The 20,127-nt window shown below is 37.2% G+C and overlaps 1 protein-coding gene across 3 annotated transcripts in view; it reads right to left on the bottom strand.

Moving 5' to 3' along the window:
- The window catches only part of mdfic (MyoD family inhibitor domain containing), a 130,926-nt gene extending 114,356 nt beyond the window's left edge, over positions 1-16,570 (bottom strand). For all 3 annotated transcript variants that reach the window (XM_060889719.1, XM_060889717.1, XM_060889718.1), the window contains exons 1-4: positions 16,317-16,570; positions 15,874-16,041; positions 13,176-13,310; positions 329-592 (exon numbers count right to left, since the gene is read on the bottom strand). In XM_060889719.1, coding sequence (XP_060745702.1) covers positions 329-592; positions 13,176-13,310; positions 15,874-15,964 — 490 coding nt within the window. In that variant the 5' untranslated portion in view covers positions 15,965-16,041; positions 16,317-16,570. The remainder of the gene's footprint in view (positions 1-328; positions 593-13,175; positions 13,311-15,873; positions 16,042-16,316) is intronic.
- Positions 16,571-20,127: the final 3,557 nt, after the last annotated feature.

The raw sequence follows: 20,127 nt of genomic DNA, 5'->3' as shown, positions 1-20,127 counted from the left end.
TAAAAGGTCACACCTTGGTGACCATTACTAATGCACTGGTGAGCTCCTTCATTACTGCATTCAAATCATCATCTGACCTGACAAGGTGCTAGCTGCTTTTTTGGCTTATCAAAGACCTTGCACAATTTTAGCCTTGTGAGCAATGACTCAAAAAAAAAAAAAAAATAGTTATTTATGGTTGTGGTTAGTTTGCAAGTCCAATTAGAAGCAAGAAGGGGTTGTGCAAAAATTATCCAAAGTTTCTAATCTTATAATCTTATAAACATGTATGTGTGTGTGCATGTGTGCACAAGACAGAGAGAGAATGTCTGTGTATAGTATTGCTTACCTTCTGGAGAGGAGCCAGGTTTGTGGGAGCCTGTGGAACTGCCTTTGCTCCTCCTGCTGCTGTCACTGTTGACGGACAGGCTAGAACGCAGTTTTTTCTGCACACGCTGAGACACAGGAGGTGGTGGTTTCCTCATCTCAGAAAAGGAGGCAGAAGCGGCTGCAGGCTGTGTGGCTCCTGGTGGAGTCCTATGGCCATTGCTCATGCCTGGGTGGAGGCCATTGTGCAGCCGTGTGGCCTCTCCATCACCGGGCTGAGGCTGGGCTGCACACATGCACACAAACACGTGTGCACATATAGGAGGGTGAGAGCGAGAGAGAGAGAGAGAGCGAGAGAGAGAGAGAGAGAGAGAGAGAGAGAGAGAGAGAAAGAAATATATAATAATACTACACAAAAAAAATTTTTAGACTGTGGGTGTCAGATAAATTGCAGATACAAGAATGTGTATATCATATACCATGTAAATTAGTGTCCTTGGCCTTATATCTACTATAAAGACATTTCAGCTATTAAATATTCAAAATATTTTACCCATTTGGGCTCTTATTAGCAAACACAGTAGCATGTGCTAATTTCACACCTAATGCTCTAAGCTTCGTCAAAATCAATGTAGTGGTTAACAAGCCAAAAAAAGATTCAATTGCTAACTTCAGTCCCTAATTAACACATCTAGAGCTCTTTTTGTGATGGCCTAGACCAAAAAATGGCATATATTGGTATATACTGGAATACATGATTAATAAAAGCATTCAGGTGTAAACTTCAGCAAACCTCAAATGAGCCGTTTCCAAGTCAATATTTGGCTGACGTACAGTAGCTCATTTGTGAAGCGGTGCTACTTTAATAGAGAAAAAGCTTATTCTACTTGTGTCAGCTTAAAAAACACAGAATTTGGATTTGTCAGGGTAAAGAAAACACTCGCTGTGATCCATTATCAGAGGTCTGTCGATCCAGAACAGCAGCCTGAGAATGTGCGACTGAGAAAGTGAGCTTCATGCTGTCTCTGCTCATAATAAGGTCCATGCTGTCATGATGTTCATTTACTCACAGCCTACACACGTGTTACAGGCATAAGTAGGTGCTGGAATGAGCTGAACTACCTGATGAAACAGGAGCATCTTCAGCAGGAAGATCTCCTGTGCATTTAGCTCTACTGGGAGCTCTGCCTTCCTCACTATTTGTATCAGTGAAGGAGTCACACCACAGACACTTATTGAGCTCTGAATTATTCATCTTCTTTTGCTCCTGTACCTTCTTGAGTTTCACTTTGCATTTTCTTTGTGCAAGTCTACACAGCAGTAATCATAAGGCAACTTTTTTGACAGCTTGCATCAAAACATTGATTTGAAATACAACTGAAATTTTCAATGAAGTCAGCAAGGGAAGAGCTTTTTCCTTGTATTTTCTGAATCATCAGAACACCAACAAGTGCAATTACGGTTAACAAGAGGGGGAAAATAATGCAGCCCACTGCTTTTTAACAACACATCACCGAGGGAGATCTCTGACAGGAATGCAAATGTAAAACAATGCAATTAAACTCAGGCCGAGCCTGGATCTTTATCTTCTCGCCAATCTACATGCAAGTACTCCTAAACAAGTATAGACATTTGAGGGCCGACCATCTACAGTACAGTACATGCGTCTTCATAGCAGAGCTATCCAACAGCAGGCATGCCCAATAAGCTCCTGCCTATTAGTCCACACAGCTGTTAGTCAAATTTTAAATGAACTTCCAAGTGTTAATGAATTGGAAACACAATAAAAAAAACTGAGAAATAATACTAAAGGCACAATAGAAAATTATTCAGATAGCACCATGGCTGCAACCAGGATCTTATTAACACAGAGCATCACAAAAATATATATTGTACATTTTAGGAGGTATGAGCCAACGTTATTATGTATGTATGTATGTATGTACAGTATGTGTGTGTATGAGCCAACATTATTATGGACTGAAGTCAACTTTTGTTTTGTTGCCATCTAAGATGTTTTCCGTTCCAGATAACTTTCCATTCCAGATAAGTCACATTCCTTACCAGTATAAGGAATCCACTGCAAAAAAAAAACAAACAAAAAAAAACAAAAAAAACAACAATGTGTAAATGTCAGGTTACATTTTCAATTCTCCAGAAGGAGTCAAAATGGACACAGACTCAGCTTTAGCAGAGTTAGTCAAAATACTCAAAAGAATTGTGAACAGCAGCAAAGGGCATTGTCTAATGCAAAACAGTACAGCATATATAACATCCAAACGCAAAGTAAAGAGCCCTAAACATGGCTAACTCATAAACAGATGCAGGTAAACAGAAAAACATACTGACTACTGTTGTATGCAAGCTGACAAGATACATTATAACAACATGTTCAGAAAAGAGATTGGGGGGACAGCTCAAATTGGACTTCTAACTGCTCTGCTTCCAACACATCAACAACTGTTGAGAGTGTACATTTGTAGTTGAATAATACATGGTATTCCTCTGCTCACTCTGTCAAACACATCACGGGCAAACTGGGGGCGAGTGCTTCTTGACTGTCTAAGCAGCATCCCAATTTGGTCCCCTGCATCTGACAGGCTGAAATATCTTGGGAGCATTTTTAAAAGGCCAATGTTTGATGGATTCATGAAGAACACACAAATATAATTGCCATTTGTCACCATGTGTTTGGCGAATACCCCACACAGGGACCATGCGGAAGGTGCCTGGAGTGAACCGGCACTGCTGCTGTGCCGCTCTCTATGTAAAACTGTATATAAACACCACCGTTTTTGTGTCGCAGAAAATGGCTCCATTGAAAGAATTTAAAATTGTACCCCAAAGACACAGAGCCAGAGCATCACAGACCTCCCAAGAACAAAACATGTGTGAATATCAATGGCTAGGATCAACATAAACAAAGACTGCTTTAAAAAAAAAAAGTGTCAGGTGGAAGGGGAGCATTAAGGCACCAACAGGTCCACACACTCATACAAATGACAAATAACATCAGATTTCTGTATTTCACCACTTTTTAAGCACGGAGTCCTGTATTTAGATTTGTTTACGAAAAAGTCCATTGTTAATATTCAGTAAATCATCAGTTACCTCATTGAAGTCATCCAGCTAAATAAACAAGTAACAAATATCCTATTTTCATCTAAAAATGGGTAGCAAAAATTAAGGCTCTACCAATGTAAAATATACACAATGCTTCATGTATTTCTATATTCTCTAACTAAAATCACTCCAAGTGTATATGTTCAGATCAGTCTTTATGTACAGTCCCTTAATTTCTCCTGACTGAATTAAGTGCTGTATATTAAGGATAAATCAAATAATCCCACACAAATTTTAATTTCTAATTTCTATATAATTTATCATGATCTCTTTTCCATAATATAACCAAATAGAAATACTTTATTTATCTTCCTGCATCTGCCCACAAATGAAAGTCTCAATTGCAAATATGCAGTGACTTACTAGCCAAGCTTCTGTCCTCTATGAAAACAGCCTGGAGTGGCATTATTTCCTCCAAACATCCCACGTGCTCATGCTATTCCATCCACAGAAACATTATTTTCATTAAAAACTATAGATTTCAAACTCGAAAACAATGGGATTATGTTAAAAAAAAATGAATATTATTACAAAGGATTGAGGCTTCAAATTTCTTTTGGCACATCAAAGCTAATACATGAGCTGACCTTCCGACTCTACTGCAAGGACTTCCTTTACTGACTACTGGGGTTTAAAAATAGTGTTCCCAGATCACATTGGAGGTGTGCAATGAACCTAAGGTAATGCAGAACATAGCAAGTCATGGGAGTAGGCAGTTCTGATGCAGGCTAAAGTGGGATATCAGATATGAAGCTGATATGAAGCAAATATGAAGAAAAGCCACACGACAGCATTTGGACACCTAAGCAAGTTCGTATGTTATGCCTGGTGTCCGTAAACTGGGAGTAACTACTTTATCTTGGTGACGGTTGGTAAGGTTTATTACATAAATTACTTATGTTTAAATGTTAATTTAGTGTAGGCCTATTAAGTTACATTTTGATAAACAGAACCAACTGAAAAAATAAGGATTTATTGAGAAATATGAAAAATGAAACTGACGATTCTTCAGAAAGCAGATGGATGGTATTGGAAAAAGACACACAGAGCTTCTAACTATTTCTGTCTTAATCCACAGCTCTCTCAAAAATAATCTAACGAGTGTTTTATTAAATTTGCATGGTCACTCTAAAAACAAAAATCAGTACCAAGATTTTCTTGCATTATCGATTTGTACACCTTTTGTATTTTTCTGTGCATGATCAAAATAAAGTGCCTTCGAACACTGAGTCAGAACAGCTGGTAGGTAAAATGTTTACAGTAAAAGACTATGATATTACCCCCTCACTTTCACCATACCTCATTTCAGAAAGCCTAGACGTTATTTTATTATTCTCCACTTAAACCAGACAATGAAACAAGGCCAAATTTCCTAATTGTTTTGTCATACTACCTTTTTTATATTCTGTGACAATCATTGAAATGTATCCCTTCAAATAAACTGATAAAAATTTCAAATAAATTGGCCATAATGTGGAGGTGCTATATACACCTGCTGTATAAACTAGACTCTTGACAAGTGTTTGATACTCCAAATCACCCCCATTCACATTTACCCACTGTGTGTCTGTCTCTCTCGTTTTCCTTCTTTAATAATGACTAGGAAAGCCAGGCATCTGGGATTTACTAATTTCAAATTTGGTAATTTGGCTGCTGATTGAGTGGAAAAAAACAGCCCCTTCGGACCTTGTTCTGCTTAATTACATTTTACAGTGGAGAAGGCAACTTGAAAGACAAGAGTGGGGAGTCTTATGGAAGAAATCTTTTGCAGCTCCAGGGACAGCAAAGGCAATCATCAATCATTCTTTGATTTCAAAATTGTATTTACGGCGATTAACATGTCTGACTGCTATAGAAATCATTACCTCATTCAGTGAGTGACAATTTGTGTCAAATGACATGCACTGAGAAAAATCGTTTTCACTTTTCAAGAACTTGAATCCAGGCTCCAAAGTCTCTTTTTTTGTTGTGCCATCATCATGACAATGCAAACTGTAGAGACTCAACTACCACACTGGGATAATAGTTGTAAAATTAAAAATAAATGATGTGTAGGTTTCTCTTTTTTTCTAAACTAATCTGTAAGGCATTTTTTTTCTTATAATCTGTGTCTACTCTGGGAAAAGAGAAAAATGCAATAAATACAAAACTTTACCAAAAGTGCAGCAGTAAAATGCACATCTTGTACAGATTTAGCCTTTTTACTCAGCTACCACATTTTCTCAAAAGATCAGTTATGACGTGACTCAGACCAGGCAGCTGTTGCGCCTGCCAGCGCCAACATGCTCCACCCAGCCTCCTAAACAACTCCAAACAAAAACTCAACAACATAGTGGTGAATGGTGCAAGATGACATGTGGAATATATTTTCAGTTTCAGTTAAGCAGATGACTCTCAGATTCCAACAAAGTCAAAAAAAAATCATCCAGTGCTGAAAACTCGTCGAAAAGAGTTCAATAGCATGATACTGTACAGTATATCAGCTTTACAAACAGACACAAGTTTGTAAAGTACGATGTGTCTTGTATCAGTGGCCAAAAAAAAAAAAAAGACAATGGGATCTGGGAAAGAAGCACTTCTCTCCAATCCACTTGAGACTGGACAGTTCATAAAAATATCTATAGACATGGTTCCTTTATTTGCTCGGTATCAATCTCTAACATTAACAGCACTAATATGACAGCTGTGGGTCAGTGAGCTCTGGCTTTAGGGTGCCAATCAAGACCCTAAGCCTAAAAATCGGGTTAAAAGACAGAGGAGCTCGTGTGTCTGAGTGGCTATTTAAAGGGAGACGGCTGTATCGATTTTAGCGCTGTGTGCACTTCGGCTCCCTGGTCACCCCTGAGTGATCAGAGGCCTGACGGAATGACCTACTACAGAGCCAGTGAACCTGCAAACATGCAGGGCCAGAGGGGGCCACATCACCAGAGAGCTCTGTAATAGAAAAGGGGTTTAACCTTAATGTTGAAGCCAAAACCCTGTTAGAAGGCCAGTAATCCCACTGCTCTACTATCATTTGAAGTGTTTTTTTCCCTCCCCCTTGCTGAAAAGCACCATTTCTTGATATGGATGCTTCTAAGGCAGGCCTTGTTCTGTGTTGCTCACAAATCTCACACAGAATACTAGCTTTCTGTAGACAGCAAACCCCACAGTGGCCATGATATCCACAGTATATTTCCATATGTAAACTTTCCTTTTAAAACAAGCTTACCTTGTGTGAAAAGGTTGAGGTTCTTTTTTTTCCAGCGCAATGACAATGTTATAGTAAAGTTAAGAAAAGTCAAACACACTATGATTACATGGTAAGAAATGGATGCATGCATGAGATAATTGGACTAAATCAAACACACATAAATTCTTTCAAAGGCCCTGGGCATTGGCAGAATGCTAATTAAAATGCTTGAAATTTTCCATATGAATGTATCTACACCCAAGACAATGAGGAAATAATTATCACAAAGGTAGAATCACAATGGCCATTTTAATCAACCTCTGTGCTAGCATTTCACCCTATTTATACCGCTTTGATTTCATGACCCACTGCGAAGTAATCACTTGAAAATTAGCCTTCTGTTCTAATGGGCCCTTGCATTGGAGACATGTGATCAGACCAAATTAGCATTCTGTGTAATGTGAAAGATATGAAACCATTCTTTAAAACTAAAGTAATTAGAATATGCAGGTGTGAGTAAAACATATGCTGCTATAGTCTTTCATTTCTTTTTTTAAACCAAATTCTTTACAATTACCTTGCTTAGCCTGAAGAAATGAAAAAATAACCACAAAGATCCTAAAAGATTAGTGACTGCCATTTATGCAATGAAAATGGGTTGACAAATGAATACATTTTGTACACAATCTGAGCTTAAGTAGTCATGTGCACCATACTGAGGTCTCATCAAGTCCATCAGACTGCTGTTTCTTTTTCCAAAAGGAGTGCACCATCAAAAGTACATGTGTATCAAATTTGTGTTCTCAAGATTAAATTTTAGTCCACTTCATTCTTTCATAACCACAGAAATCATAAACACCAACCAATGAACATTTGATTCTATCTCTAACTTTTTATTCAGCAGTATTCCTGATAATGAAGTGAAAAACACATACATAACCAGAGCCATTGCACAATTATCAGGGGAATGATGTAACCTTGTGAGGATAACCACTAAAGCATAGTTATTTCTAGCTGGTATTCAGGAGACCATAAGATCATTTGAACAACAGTTTCATACAGTGCTGTTGTTTCCTTTCAAACCAGCAACAAACACATTCTGAAATAACAATTTTCTAAGGAAACAATAGAGCATGCCTATGACATGACAGCATGTTTGCTATGAAAAGTAAGAAACATCTTTGAGTGCTTAAGAGTTCTAAATCATACTTAATTTAGCGGTGTTAAAAGTTATAGCTGTATATACTGTACGTGTATTAGACCATTAGAGCTTTTCACAAACAACGGATAGATGCACACATAAGGTAGTAAGAGAAAGTCTGCACTCCGCTATGGCATAAAGGCTGGTGGTTCTAATCTATCAGCTTTTGTTCATGGTTTTATCCTGATACACGTTTAAATACAATCCTTATGAAAGGCAACTTAAGAAAAATCCTGCTTTAACACCTGAGATGTGTTAAGCATGGGAGGATAGTCACATAACAGAACACTATGAACGTTCTGACATGTAATCTGTCCATGACTTGGCACTTAAACATTTAATGCATTACTTAACTGTTGTGGTATTTGTTAACGTCATACACAGGCATGATTAAAAGAAGCAAAACTTTTAAAAACCTTTACATTAAATGGCTCGTAATGTCAGTAAAGCAAGTGTAGCATTTCTGATTAAATATTAGTTAATACAAATTGGCATTTGATTTCTACAGATTTCAGTTTCTACACCAATCAGTGCAGTGTCTGCCTCTCTACCTCTCTCAGTCTTTGTACATCAGGCACCGTGACAGAAAAGAGCCATTTCAATCACCATCAATTTGGCTGACAGCTCTCTTTACCTTTTATAAAAATGTGCCTTCTATCATGACTGAAACGTCAAAAAGTAGTCTAGAAGTGAGATTCCCAAAGTACTACCTTAACCAGTGATTTCTGTATCAGCTTTGCAATCTACACTGAAATCAATGTTACATCAATTACAGTGCTTACTGAACCTCCTCTTCAGAGACATGAAATAAGAAAATAAACAGATGTTTAATATGCTTCTATATTAATAAATATACTAATGAATTGCTTGAAAAATCTACATATAAACATGCTCTGTGTTGAACAGCTGAAGTGACGTATGTATGTATGTATGTATGTATGTATGTATGTGTATGTGTATGTATGTGTGTGTATGTGTGTATTTATGTATGATGCATTTATGTATGATGTATGTATGCATGCATGCATGTGTGTGTATGTATGGTTGTATGTGTGTATTTATGTATGATGTATGTATGTGTGTATGTATGTGTGTATGTATGTATGTATGTATGTATGTATGGTTGTATTTATGTATGATGTATGTATGTATGTATGTATGGTTGTATGTGTGTATTTATGTGTGTGTGTGTGTGTGTGTATGTATGCATGTGATACTTGTCTAGTGAAGTGGCTCTAAATGAAACTATTGAAAACACACCATTATTTTTTCAACCCTGTTCCCGTTTTGAGAGTCTTGGCTTTATCTGTTTGACAGCACAGACACAGGAATATAAGATGCAGCACAGAAAGATGTTTTGTTGCTCTGCTCCAAAGACAGACAGCAGGTTAAAATTCGTATAGGATATAAAACAGACAAAAAGAAGCGCATAATTAAATACAACAAATTTTAATTAGTTATCAATCTTAAAGCTGCAGACACTATAATCTCCCCACAGACATTTGAAAATATCTGACCCAATAGCCAACATGAGCTCATTTCCCGCTGCTATTGTCATTCACCCCAAACCCACTGCATATTAAACAAAATGAAGATTTTGTAAAATGCTAGAATGCTAAAATATCACTGTCACATAAATATCACACAACAGAAAACATATGAGAAACCTCTACCTTTTAATACAGCAAAGCTAATGCAACAAAACAATTGACAAAAATACACTGCTTCCAATAATCAAAGCTTAGAAAATCCACGTGTCCCACACACCCAAAATCTGCATACTGCACGGCCCAGATTATTTTAGGACATGATAGACTATAATTCATTTTGACACAATAACACTTGTCTGTCACAGGCTTAATAATAACTCCAATCTCCCAGGAAGACTTTAGCTCTACTTTAGCCTGAATATTGCTTCAATACTTCACACTTTGATGAGCCAGCACACTTAAGTCATAACTTTCAGTCGTAAAAGGTTTATTAATAAAAACATGTTTTAGAAAGACGTGCAGTTGAGCAGATGATCATACAAAGTAATGAACTATTTTGTCAGAAGAAAGCAATTCATTGTTGTTAGAGGGCCTAAACTGTATATATATAAGATATATATATATATATATCTTAATAAGGGCTTAGCCATGTGCTGTGAACAACTGAGTTTTATATCTAAAAAATATAACGCAAATCTTGGGGAAACGTCACATGATACTGATGATGTATACTGTAGGTTATGCTTTTGGCGTGTGTGTGTGTGTAAGAGAGAGAGATTGAAAGGAAAAGAGACAGAAAGGAAAAGAGAGACACTCTCTTAGACGACATCCAGAAAAAAAACTCTTCAAACTTTTTTTTTTGCACTCCACACAATGGAACTGTAGGAAGAGGGTGTGTTAGTAATTTTCCCCTCCAAAAACAAGTGTTGAGAAATTTCCGATCACAACCTCTGTTTCAAATCTCTTTCCATAATTATTTCCTACTAGTGCAGGGGAATTCAGGAATTAAACATCTTTTCCATCCAAACTTATCGATGTGAATTCATTGGGAGAAAATCTACATACAACTTTACATACCACACATAAAACTATCAGGCTCTGAGCACACTGTTTTTTTTGTTTTTTTTTAACATATCATTGCTGCTCAATGTGAAAGGCTTTTGAATTCACCAAGCTCAAATCCTTAGCTGTATTTCCCAGATCCAGGGCAGCCAATGCCAATGTCAAACCACAATGGGATTTCCTGACTCATACAGCTCTCAAAGAGGAGGCTTTGCAAAGGAAACCACATCTAAAATGATCAACCATGATACAACTAAATTGCTGTATATAGAAAAACATTAAGTTCAAACCAGTTGCTTAAGACTTTCATCCCATTTTTTTGTATAAAGAATTAGGCCGTTCTTTTTGCAACCATTTTACCAATGAAGACTATGGCGCTAAACTCACATCAACCATTTACATAATTAAACTTAAGCGCTGCAGATAACAGACAAGAATTTCAGAGTTGAAGTAAATATATGCAGAAATGTTAGTATTAATTGTCAGCAAACTAATTTAATGTGTATTGATGCTGAGAAACCTCAATATACATGCTGATCATTCTCTACAAGATCCGATCTAAGCATGCATCGGCTTTGTAGTTTATGCTGCAGTATCGCGTATCAGAGTCTGTTGCATATTGTGTATCTGATTAATTATAAAACATTTCTCTTTTTCTATGTATCTAAAAAAAAATTTTTAAACACCACAAATTTGCAAAGTGGTTCATTAAATTTATCCAATCAATCAATGCATTAGAAATGCAGTGTTAAATTAAAGAAGGCACCATTTTAATTAAAATAGGAAGTTCAGTCTAAAACACTAGCTTTAGCAGTGAATTTTGCCTCCTATCAATCTAGATAAATATCATATACATCATTTAAGGAAGAAGCACACCATCACTTTAAATTATATTATAATAAAAACTATTATTAGTGTGACATACACTTACCTCTGCCTTTAACCTAGCAACAAAGGGGCCTTTATTTTGACTAGATGCAAACATTTTTAATTAATGAAGCTATATTTATACATTTATACAATTTCATATACACATCATATGATTTTGTATAAAAAGTTGTTTATATTTGTCAATTTAGTCAAAAAATAATTATTTTTATATAATAATAATAATAATATTGTTCTTTGCCGATCTGTCTATTTCTGTGTCTGCCTGTCTTACTTGTATTGTTTCTCAGTGCAGTGTTTGTAATCCCAGTCTTGACTTTTTTCTTCCTCAAGGCATAACGATTAAAGTGTTCTTCCTGAACTACATTTTTGCAACCAGTTAATTGAGGAATATATAGAAGAAAAGCTATGTGCACTATTGATCAGACACTGGGATACATAAAATATTCATCTGCTTTTCCTGGAAACCTTTTTCCAAACCAAAACTGTGACATTAATACAGTAAGACACCAGGTGACCAAAAACCTTGACAGACATATCAGAAGGATCATCAAGGAGCTAAAACATGTCACTGATCTTTACAAAGGAACTAATAAAACAAAGCACCTAAAAAGACTGGTATGGTGATTTATTCAGAGAGTGTCAAAGAGAGCCATGAACAGTCCTATTATGCTTGCACGGACTATAAATCAAAACGGAAGCACTTAATCAGACTACTGTACATGCTTTTTGTTGCTCACGATATTTAGAACGTATTTTATTAGCGTGATCATTTCATCTCACTGCATGACACGGGTGTTACAAAAACACAAACTTATGGGTATCAGAAACACATTTAGTGCTGGAATATTCATTCATTCATTCATCTTCTACCGCTTATCCGAACTACCTTGGGTCACGGGGAGCCTGTGCCTATCTCAGGCGTCATTGGGCATCAAGGCAGGATACACCCTGGACGGAGTGCCAACCCATCGCAGGGCACACACACACTCTCATTCACTCACGCAATCACACACTAGGGACAATTTTCCAGAGATGCCAATCAACCTACCATGCATGTCTTTGGACCGGGGGAGGAAACCGGAGTACCCGGAGGAAACCCCCGAGGCACGGGGAGAACATGCAAACTCCACACACACAAGGTGGAGGCAGGAATCAAACCCCGACCCTGGAGGTGTGAGGCGAACGTGCTAACCACTAAGCCACCGTGCCCCCATGCTGGAATATATGACTAAATAATATTGATATCATAATAAATTTTGTCACACTGTGCTTCTGATAATGAAATTAAACCTATTGTTTAAGCAGCACTATTATGTACTATGCTATTGTACGTGAAGGAATTTTTAATAACTTTTAATAAAGCTAGAACAACATGATTCAACACATAAATCATCAGAAAATAAAAGTAAAAGACATACAAGTGAAAAATAGTCATTCCAAAAATGATAATGTCCATTTTAATTTGATGTTAATTGCTATTATAGTCAAGAATAGAAATCAAGAGAAAAGAATGAGAAACGTTTTAAGTGGGAGTGTCGGTTTCAGGAGTCTAACTGACAGGTGAGTTAGCGAAGGCTGAGACCCCATTACAGTCATTATGATGCAAGTGATGACAGACAGAATACAATGTATGGCTGCGAATGTAAAAAAAAAATATAGTGAAAGTTGTTTAAATAGTCAGCAGATAACTGCACATTTTACTACCTCTTTATCTTTCCGGCAAGTGTGAATCACTTTCTCCACCACTACAGTTCACAAAGGCTACAATATGAGTTAAAATAAAACACTGCACCTGAATCTTTTTTACAATTTTAAGCTTTAACAAGAAAGTTTTTACTTAGAAAACTGACTGAAAGCAGGTACTGTAAATGTTGCAATATTTTGCACTGTATTTGCTACCTCAGTGTTTAATCTCCAAATGAACACTTACTTCTTATAGGGTCACCATGAGCGGGGCTCTCTCTGCTCATGTCCTCCTGCACATCAACACAGCGGTCTCTGGAAGATGGAGCTGTGTTCTTTTCTGTGGTATCAGACAATCCTTTAGCATCAGTGTGGCATGTGTCTATGTAAACAAAGAAAAAATATATTGCAGAGCCTTCCATACAATCCATCTGAGAACACATTAAACTCATATCCACCCTTTTTAAGGTAGCCAAAGTAGCAAAAAACAGATGAACAATGATTTGTTTCAGAATCAGGAATAAAAAAAAAATTCCAGATAAAATTGCCAGATAAAATAGATTTATTTGATGAACTGTTGCACAACATTGTAGGCGATGAGTTAAAGCCCAAGCCAGACCTCTGGATCTAATTTTCTCAACTTTGCTCCAAGGCATGCAATACCAGCCAAAGTTTTTACAGGCATGAAGACAGTATTCATCTAAACTAGGAAAAACACAAGCAAAAAGTCAGCAAAAACTATGACTGACTAATATAAAAGGAACAAGTGAATTTTACATTTTTATACACCTTCCAGAATAGCATAACATTGACATGACATTGAACCTAACGACTTGCTCAAATGTTTACATATTTTAATGCGGAAACTAGAAATGTCTGATTATTCAGAATAAATGTTCATCAACAAAAAAGTAGGCTCATATATTAAATAATCCCACTATTCTGAGAGAACTCCTCATTACTTTAACTTTAAAACTGCATCACATATATTCTGGAGATGCTCCCATTTTTCTTGAGTTTCAGATTATGAACACATATGTAAGCTCCCAGTGAGGAGAATGCAGTATGAGTCATCAGGAGCACATGTCTCTTTTCCTGGAACATCAAGTTTTTTTTTTAGTTCTGTGTTTCCCAGAGTTCCGCTTATTATACAAGACTAAGGTAAATGAATATGGTGTTACCAGCGCCTAGGACTGATTTATGGAAAGCCTTTATTCAGACAATGATTTCATGAATCGATGCACACTTGCAATATGGCCAGCTTGTAATGCATCACAGTATTTAGTGATTACAGTTGGAAATAAATTGTTCTATTCTCCACACCTAAAAGGGAAATCCAGTGTTAGCTGTGAGGCTTTCAAGGTCCTGTGATTATCCATTTGCAGGCAAAGCCTGTGATTGCTTACTTTGTCCTACTTTGCTATTTTTGACAGTAATGCAATGATGCTTTTTATAAATAGGCTGGTTAACGGTTCAGTGGCTAAAAAAATGAGACAAAGCTTATTTTATATGTGATCATCTCACCAGCAACTAGAAATTAATTAAAAACTATAATTGGTAGTGGTTCCTGTTAAGAAATACTCCCTCAAGCCTTAAGTTGAAAAATAATGAAAACATTAGCATTCTTAATGGAAACACCTTTTAAGTATATATAATATATACTTGGAAGTGAATTTCTGGTTTCCCGCATGACACAAATGTAGCTAAAAATACTTTGATTTGATCCTTTCCCAAAACTGCTAAAACCAGTTAAAGTCTAAATACAACAGGAGAAAATATTAATACATGTATTTATCTTATACACACCCCATTTGCATATGTAAAAAATCCCAGAGTTTTTGTTTTCAGGAGATGAAAAATTATAGAGAGCATAAATCGATATCAGCTAAACAAGCTAAACTGAGAAATCCCTGGCAGTTGTACCATAAAGTGGCTACCTATCTATATAGCACAGCTATAACTGATTTAGGGCACACTTGTAATAGCACTGAATATTCAGATTTTAAAGTGACAATGATTATATAGCGTGTCACATTAAATATTATATAAGTATGCGGGTACATGACCTTCACTCCCATATGTTCATGTTCTGGAAAGGGTTTCCAATAGATGTGTAATCACTCTGCTACAGTAAGAGCTGTTAGTAGGTTCAGGCACTGATGTCAGGTGAGGAGGTTTGACGTACAGTTAATGTTCCAGTTCATCCCATAGATTTGAGATTAGAGTTTTGTTCAGGACACTCGAGTTCGTCCACTTAAACTTTAACAAGCCATGTTTTCACAGACCTCACTTTGTGTAAATGACCACAGTCATGCTGAAACAGGTTTGGGACCCTGGTAAATCCTAATTTTACATACAGCTACAAAGACGTTTGTAGAAAAAGTAAACAATCGTGTTCTTTTCAACTTTTCGGCAACGGTTTGGTGAAGAATCATGTGTCTGTGATGGTCAGGTATCCAAACACTTCTGGCCATACACGGTTTATATAATATAAACTCATTTCTTTAGGATCTCTAGTATACTTCTGAGGTAACTGCATAATTAAAGAATAATTTAAAAAAGTGTTTATTTAAAGAGCGAAGGCATTCAGGCGAATAGAAACAGTAGAAAGTTGTCTTCTACAACTGCTTTCAACTCCTACAGCTTCAGGAGCATTTCACTTATAAGGATGAGCATTGTGTACTTTGCATAACGAAAGATTAACTTCTGTAACATCTATAGACACAAAGCTTAACTACAGACACACAATCTATAGACACACAATTGACACATTGTGCATGAATACAGCCAACATGTTATGGCCTACTTCTGCTATGTCAGTCCATGCTTTTGAAAGGGCGACGGAATGTGCAAAGTGCACAGATGAGGTTTGAGCTCTGTTAGAAGGTGTGTAAATAAAAGCTGATGGAAAAGCTGTCAGTAGCAGTGAATCAGCCATCCCTCACCTTGGGAGTTAGCCAGCAGCAGACTCGTCTCATGCTGTTGCTTGTCCGGACCTACAGGCCCCTCCGGAGGTAACACTGTCTCCGCGGACATGAGCCAGACCTCTTGTTGAGATACTGAACACACCCGAAACAAATACCCAAGCCACCCTTTTGTATCAGCCGTCAACCCTGTCAGAAAAGACGCAAACAAGTAAAGCGTGTCCACAGATGAAACATTGCCATTGAGCTTCAGCGCTCGTGCTCTTTTGAGGAGAAAAGTGACGTCAGCCAGCAAGATGTCGTTAAACTCAAGTGGAAATTTTTTGCCCCCCCCCCCCCCCCCTTAGCTAAACATGTAACCAATTCACTCACTCAAACAGCCGAAATAGTTCCTTTTGTGACACGTTAACAAGTAACACTTCGCACAAAGCTACTTTAAACGAATGATACATTAAAAAAGTTACCTTTTAAACCCGTTTTAAACTCCACCGCTTCATTTCAACGGTGCCTCCTGTTTATCATCCTGTGACAAAATAAATCTCATCCCCCGTTCAAAAAATAGATAGAAAACAGCTCAGGATCTTTTCAGGATAAACGAAAACTCCGTTAAAACAAACATTTCCAGTGAGCTGCACTGCTCTGAGTCGATTCGGAGTCGTGAGTTAGTTGAAGAAAATTCGAATTGAAACTTTTTTTTTTTCTTTTCATCACATCCGGATTCCGCGCGCACGGCCAGCTTCACCCAGTATGAACGCGCGCACTGCCACACAGAGCATGGCGGATTTTCCCTATTTTATTTGTTTACAATTGTTTAGAGGTGCTCCCAACGAGCATTTTATATACCAAGAAAACAAGAGACTGTTGTTTATACGATTAATTAATGTTTATTGTACTGATAAATTGATATTTTTCTTTTCCCAGGACGCTCGTGCTCAGCTGTGCCACATCCAGTGGAAGACACTTTCTGAGGACATATAGAATTTTATTAGAACAGATCTTAATAGTATATTATAATTTATTTATTTTTTTTCATATATAAAAAGTACCGTGCGGTCAAATCATTTATTTACAATTTAATTACACAAAATAGATTTAATACAGCTATAAGAAAGCAGACAAATTAAAGTACTGGTAGAAAGCAGTGAGGAAAATTGTTAGGAATGGAATGACTTTATTTTATTTTGTGTTAATGTATGCAAGAAGAGCATTTAAAAGCAAAGAACAAAGTGCACAGTTGATCAGATATCGGTCATTAATATAAAATGGTCATCATTAATTAGTTGTTGAAAACAATGGGATCAGGGATTTGTTCTTGGGAATGATGTCAAGTAAACACTGTAGTATTGTAGGTTTTTTTGACCAATCCCCTTGAATTTCAGTATAAAAAATGCACCAAGATTCAGAAATCCTGCAAATGAGCCCTCATCCAATTCATAATTAGACATCACCTCTTAGTGTGTTTTTGTGGTACACTTTTCTACACTATGTCTAAAAATCTGGACGTGCCACTGCACCAGTGCTAGCGCTACTTGGGCTGAAGTTCATAAAGCATGGGTGATGTGAAATATGCTCTCTACATCGACTGGGTGAACTCCATTTTCTGCCCATAATGCAGAAATCACTCTAGGTCTCTGGAATAATGATTTACAATGAATCTGTGTCAATGTTGAACTCACAATCCCCACATAATCCATCTTGCAGCAATGCGCCCTTCTCCATTTATAAGTGTTGAATCTATTACCACACTGATTGGTAATAACTCTTGGCCTCAATGCTCCTTGGACAGTCATTACTTAGATAGCAATATTCCTAGAGACCCTGCACCAGTGGCAAGTGTCAGCATCGACAGGGCTTTATCCCGAACCTTTGGCCTGTAGAGTTATCTGTTATCTAAAATCACCACAGAGCACCATATTCCACATGATCGCATTTACTTGGAGGCAAAAGGGCATCAAATTCCCTCAAGCTAGTTTAGTGTAGTGGCACAGCTTGACACAATGTAAAAAAAAAAAAAAAAAGATTCTCATTTGAATATTTTACTTTGTGATTCTTACACAAGAAGAGGGTTAGATGATTTGCTGTAAAATTCTATGGTGACTCTGCTGGCAAACATTTATCATGTGTTAAATCATAAGAATTAGCAAGAGACATAGCATTTGTATCAGGTCATCACATGGTGTCAGTGGGGTGTCAGGAACATGTCAGAAGTGCATATGTCACAGTCCCTTCTCAGTCATGACAGGAAACGTCTATGTTAGCTCACTTGCATTTGGCAGCATGCCTGATTGCTGAATGTGTGCCAAAACCTCTGAGATAATCCTCCGTGGTGACATCTTTCCAAACACCGGGGTGCACAGTGCATGCATGCAGGAAAACGCTCTCACTGTTGACAAAAAGCTGCCTGCTGTAATTTAGTAAATATTCACAGCAAGCGTTCAAATGTATAGTACATTTATGGTAATATAAGCTTTCACAAGATCATTCATCTACTAAGTATGTTGAATTCCATCCCCAAAATGAACCTGATTTGCATTGGCATCTATTACCAGTGTCATATAGTTACTTAATGAGTATAGAAACAGAGCTCATAATAAACCTAATGAAGTGAGCAGCTTTTTTACTTGCAATGAGACAGAAATTTTAAAATTGCCCCTTTCTCCAACTACTATGCAACACCCTGATTCAAAATTCTCACACTCAATTATAGCTGCTATTCTGCACTAAGAACAAATTTTCCAAAGTAGACATGGAAGGTAGGAGGTTTTAAAACCTGAGCTTACAATGTGGGGATGGGAGCCCTTTGTGGAGCTTAGCTTCGCACTCTTGGTGTTCTAGCATTTGGTTTTTGTTATGGAATAAAAATCAGAAGGAAAAGCAGTAGAATAGGAAACCTGTAATTAGTGCTATTGAGCTTATTCTTTGGCCTCTGTGATTGGAATAAAAATGGGAAACTTACTGATTCATTTCTCATCTTGACTTTAATGGCCAGTGAAATAAAGGTGCCACTTTGAACCATGGCACAGCCACAATGCACATCAGCAACTGATCAGGTCTTCAAAGAAAGCTGGCCGAAGTCTCAGCTGAATGAGAAGAACTTAATAAGTCCTGCTTTGAAGCCAGGAACAAGGCCCTCTCCCTCCCATGCAGAGCGTGAAAAACCAGATGAAATCTAGTGACCTACATGATTAATGGCTTTAGGGTCATTTTTACATATTTTCAGCACAGTCTCTGATCAATGGGTTCACATTGTCCTTCCTCTTACAGCTGGGAGAGGCAGAGAGGCTTGGCCTTATCATGGCACTGAGTATTGTGAGTTTAGTTTATAGCATATCTATATAAATAAACTTAGTCTCACATGTGTAAACTTTAGTAACTTTTGAGAGAATTGAAAATAAGTGGCATTATGCATGTGAGTGGGAGAAAGAAGGAAGGGTGATTATCTTGATTTATACAAATATTTCATGCCTGAAATATTAAACTGCAAATGAATAGCAAATTCCTGCACTGACAATGTCTCACATTCATAAACATGCTTCATGCTACAATTTTTGCTCCACACATTATAAGAACCACACAGTAGTATTACAATAGTAGCACATACTGTAACCTTCACAAAAGTACTCTAAGACGCTTACTCTACAGTCATGAATGTGTTATACATAAATTTGTTTGCATAAACATCCATAAACGTCCTCTACAGCTGCCGTTATTTTACCATTATTCAATTTCTGTTCTTTCCTTATTTAAAAAAAATGTGAAAAAATTTGTCAGTGGTAATTTTCCATAGGTTTCAAATGTACTGTGAAGAGAACATTTATGGAGTAAAGACAAAGATAGAGAAAGAGCATAGATGTGGCTTAGCACTCCTTGTGAGCCACAGCAGAAAAGTATAACTGGTACTGAATAGAGAAAGCAGCGATCAAAGTGCTGACCTGAATGTGCTGCCAAAGAGAACTGTTGAACTTTCACAAAAATCACGGAGACATCTTGCTTTATCCAGTCTATTGCAACTCTGTAGCTTTCATATCAAGACTGTGAGGTTTCACGAGAGAGGGAGAGAGAGAGAGCGAGAGAGAGAGAGAGAGAGAGAGAGAGAGAGAGAGAGAGAGAGAGAGAGAGATTACTTAATCCAGGCTACAGAACGTGTAGCCTGGATTATTGACAAATCAGGATTCTACATTCAGACCTACCCACCCTGAAAAATACCCCATTCGAATCACTGGTTTATCTTTTATTTGCATGTGATGATGATTTCCATTAAAACATTGCAGTTGA

The sequence above is a fragment of the Tachysurus vachellii genome, chromosome 16, assembly GCF_030014155.1.
Source record: "Tachysurus vachellii isolate PV-2020 chromosome 16, HZAU_Pvac_v1, whole genome shotgun sequence".
NCBI classification, from domain to species: Eukaryota; Metazoa; Chordata; class Actinopteri; order Siluriformes; family Bagridae; genus Tachysurus; species Tachysurus vachellii.
The sequence above is the reverse complement of the archived record's forward strand: the minus strand, read 5'-3'. Positions and strand labels throughout refer to the sequence as shown.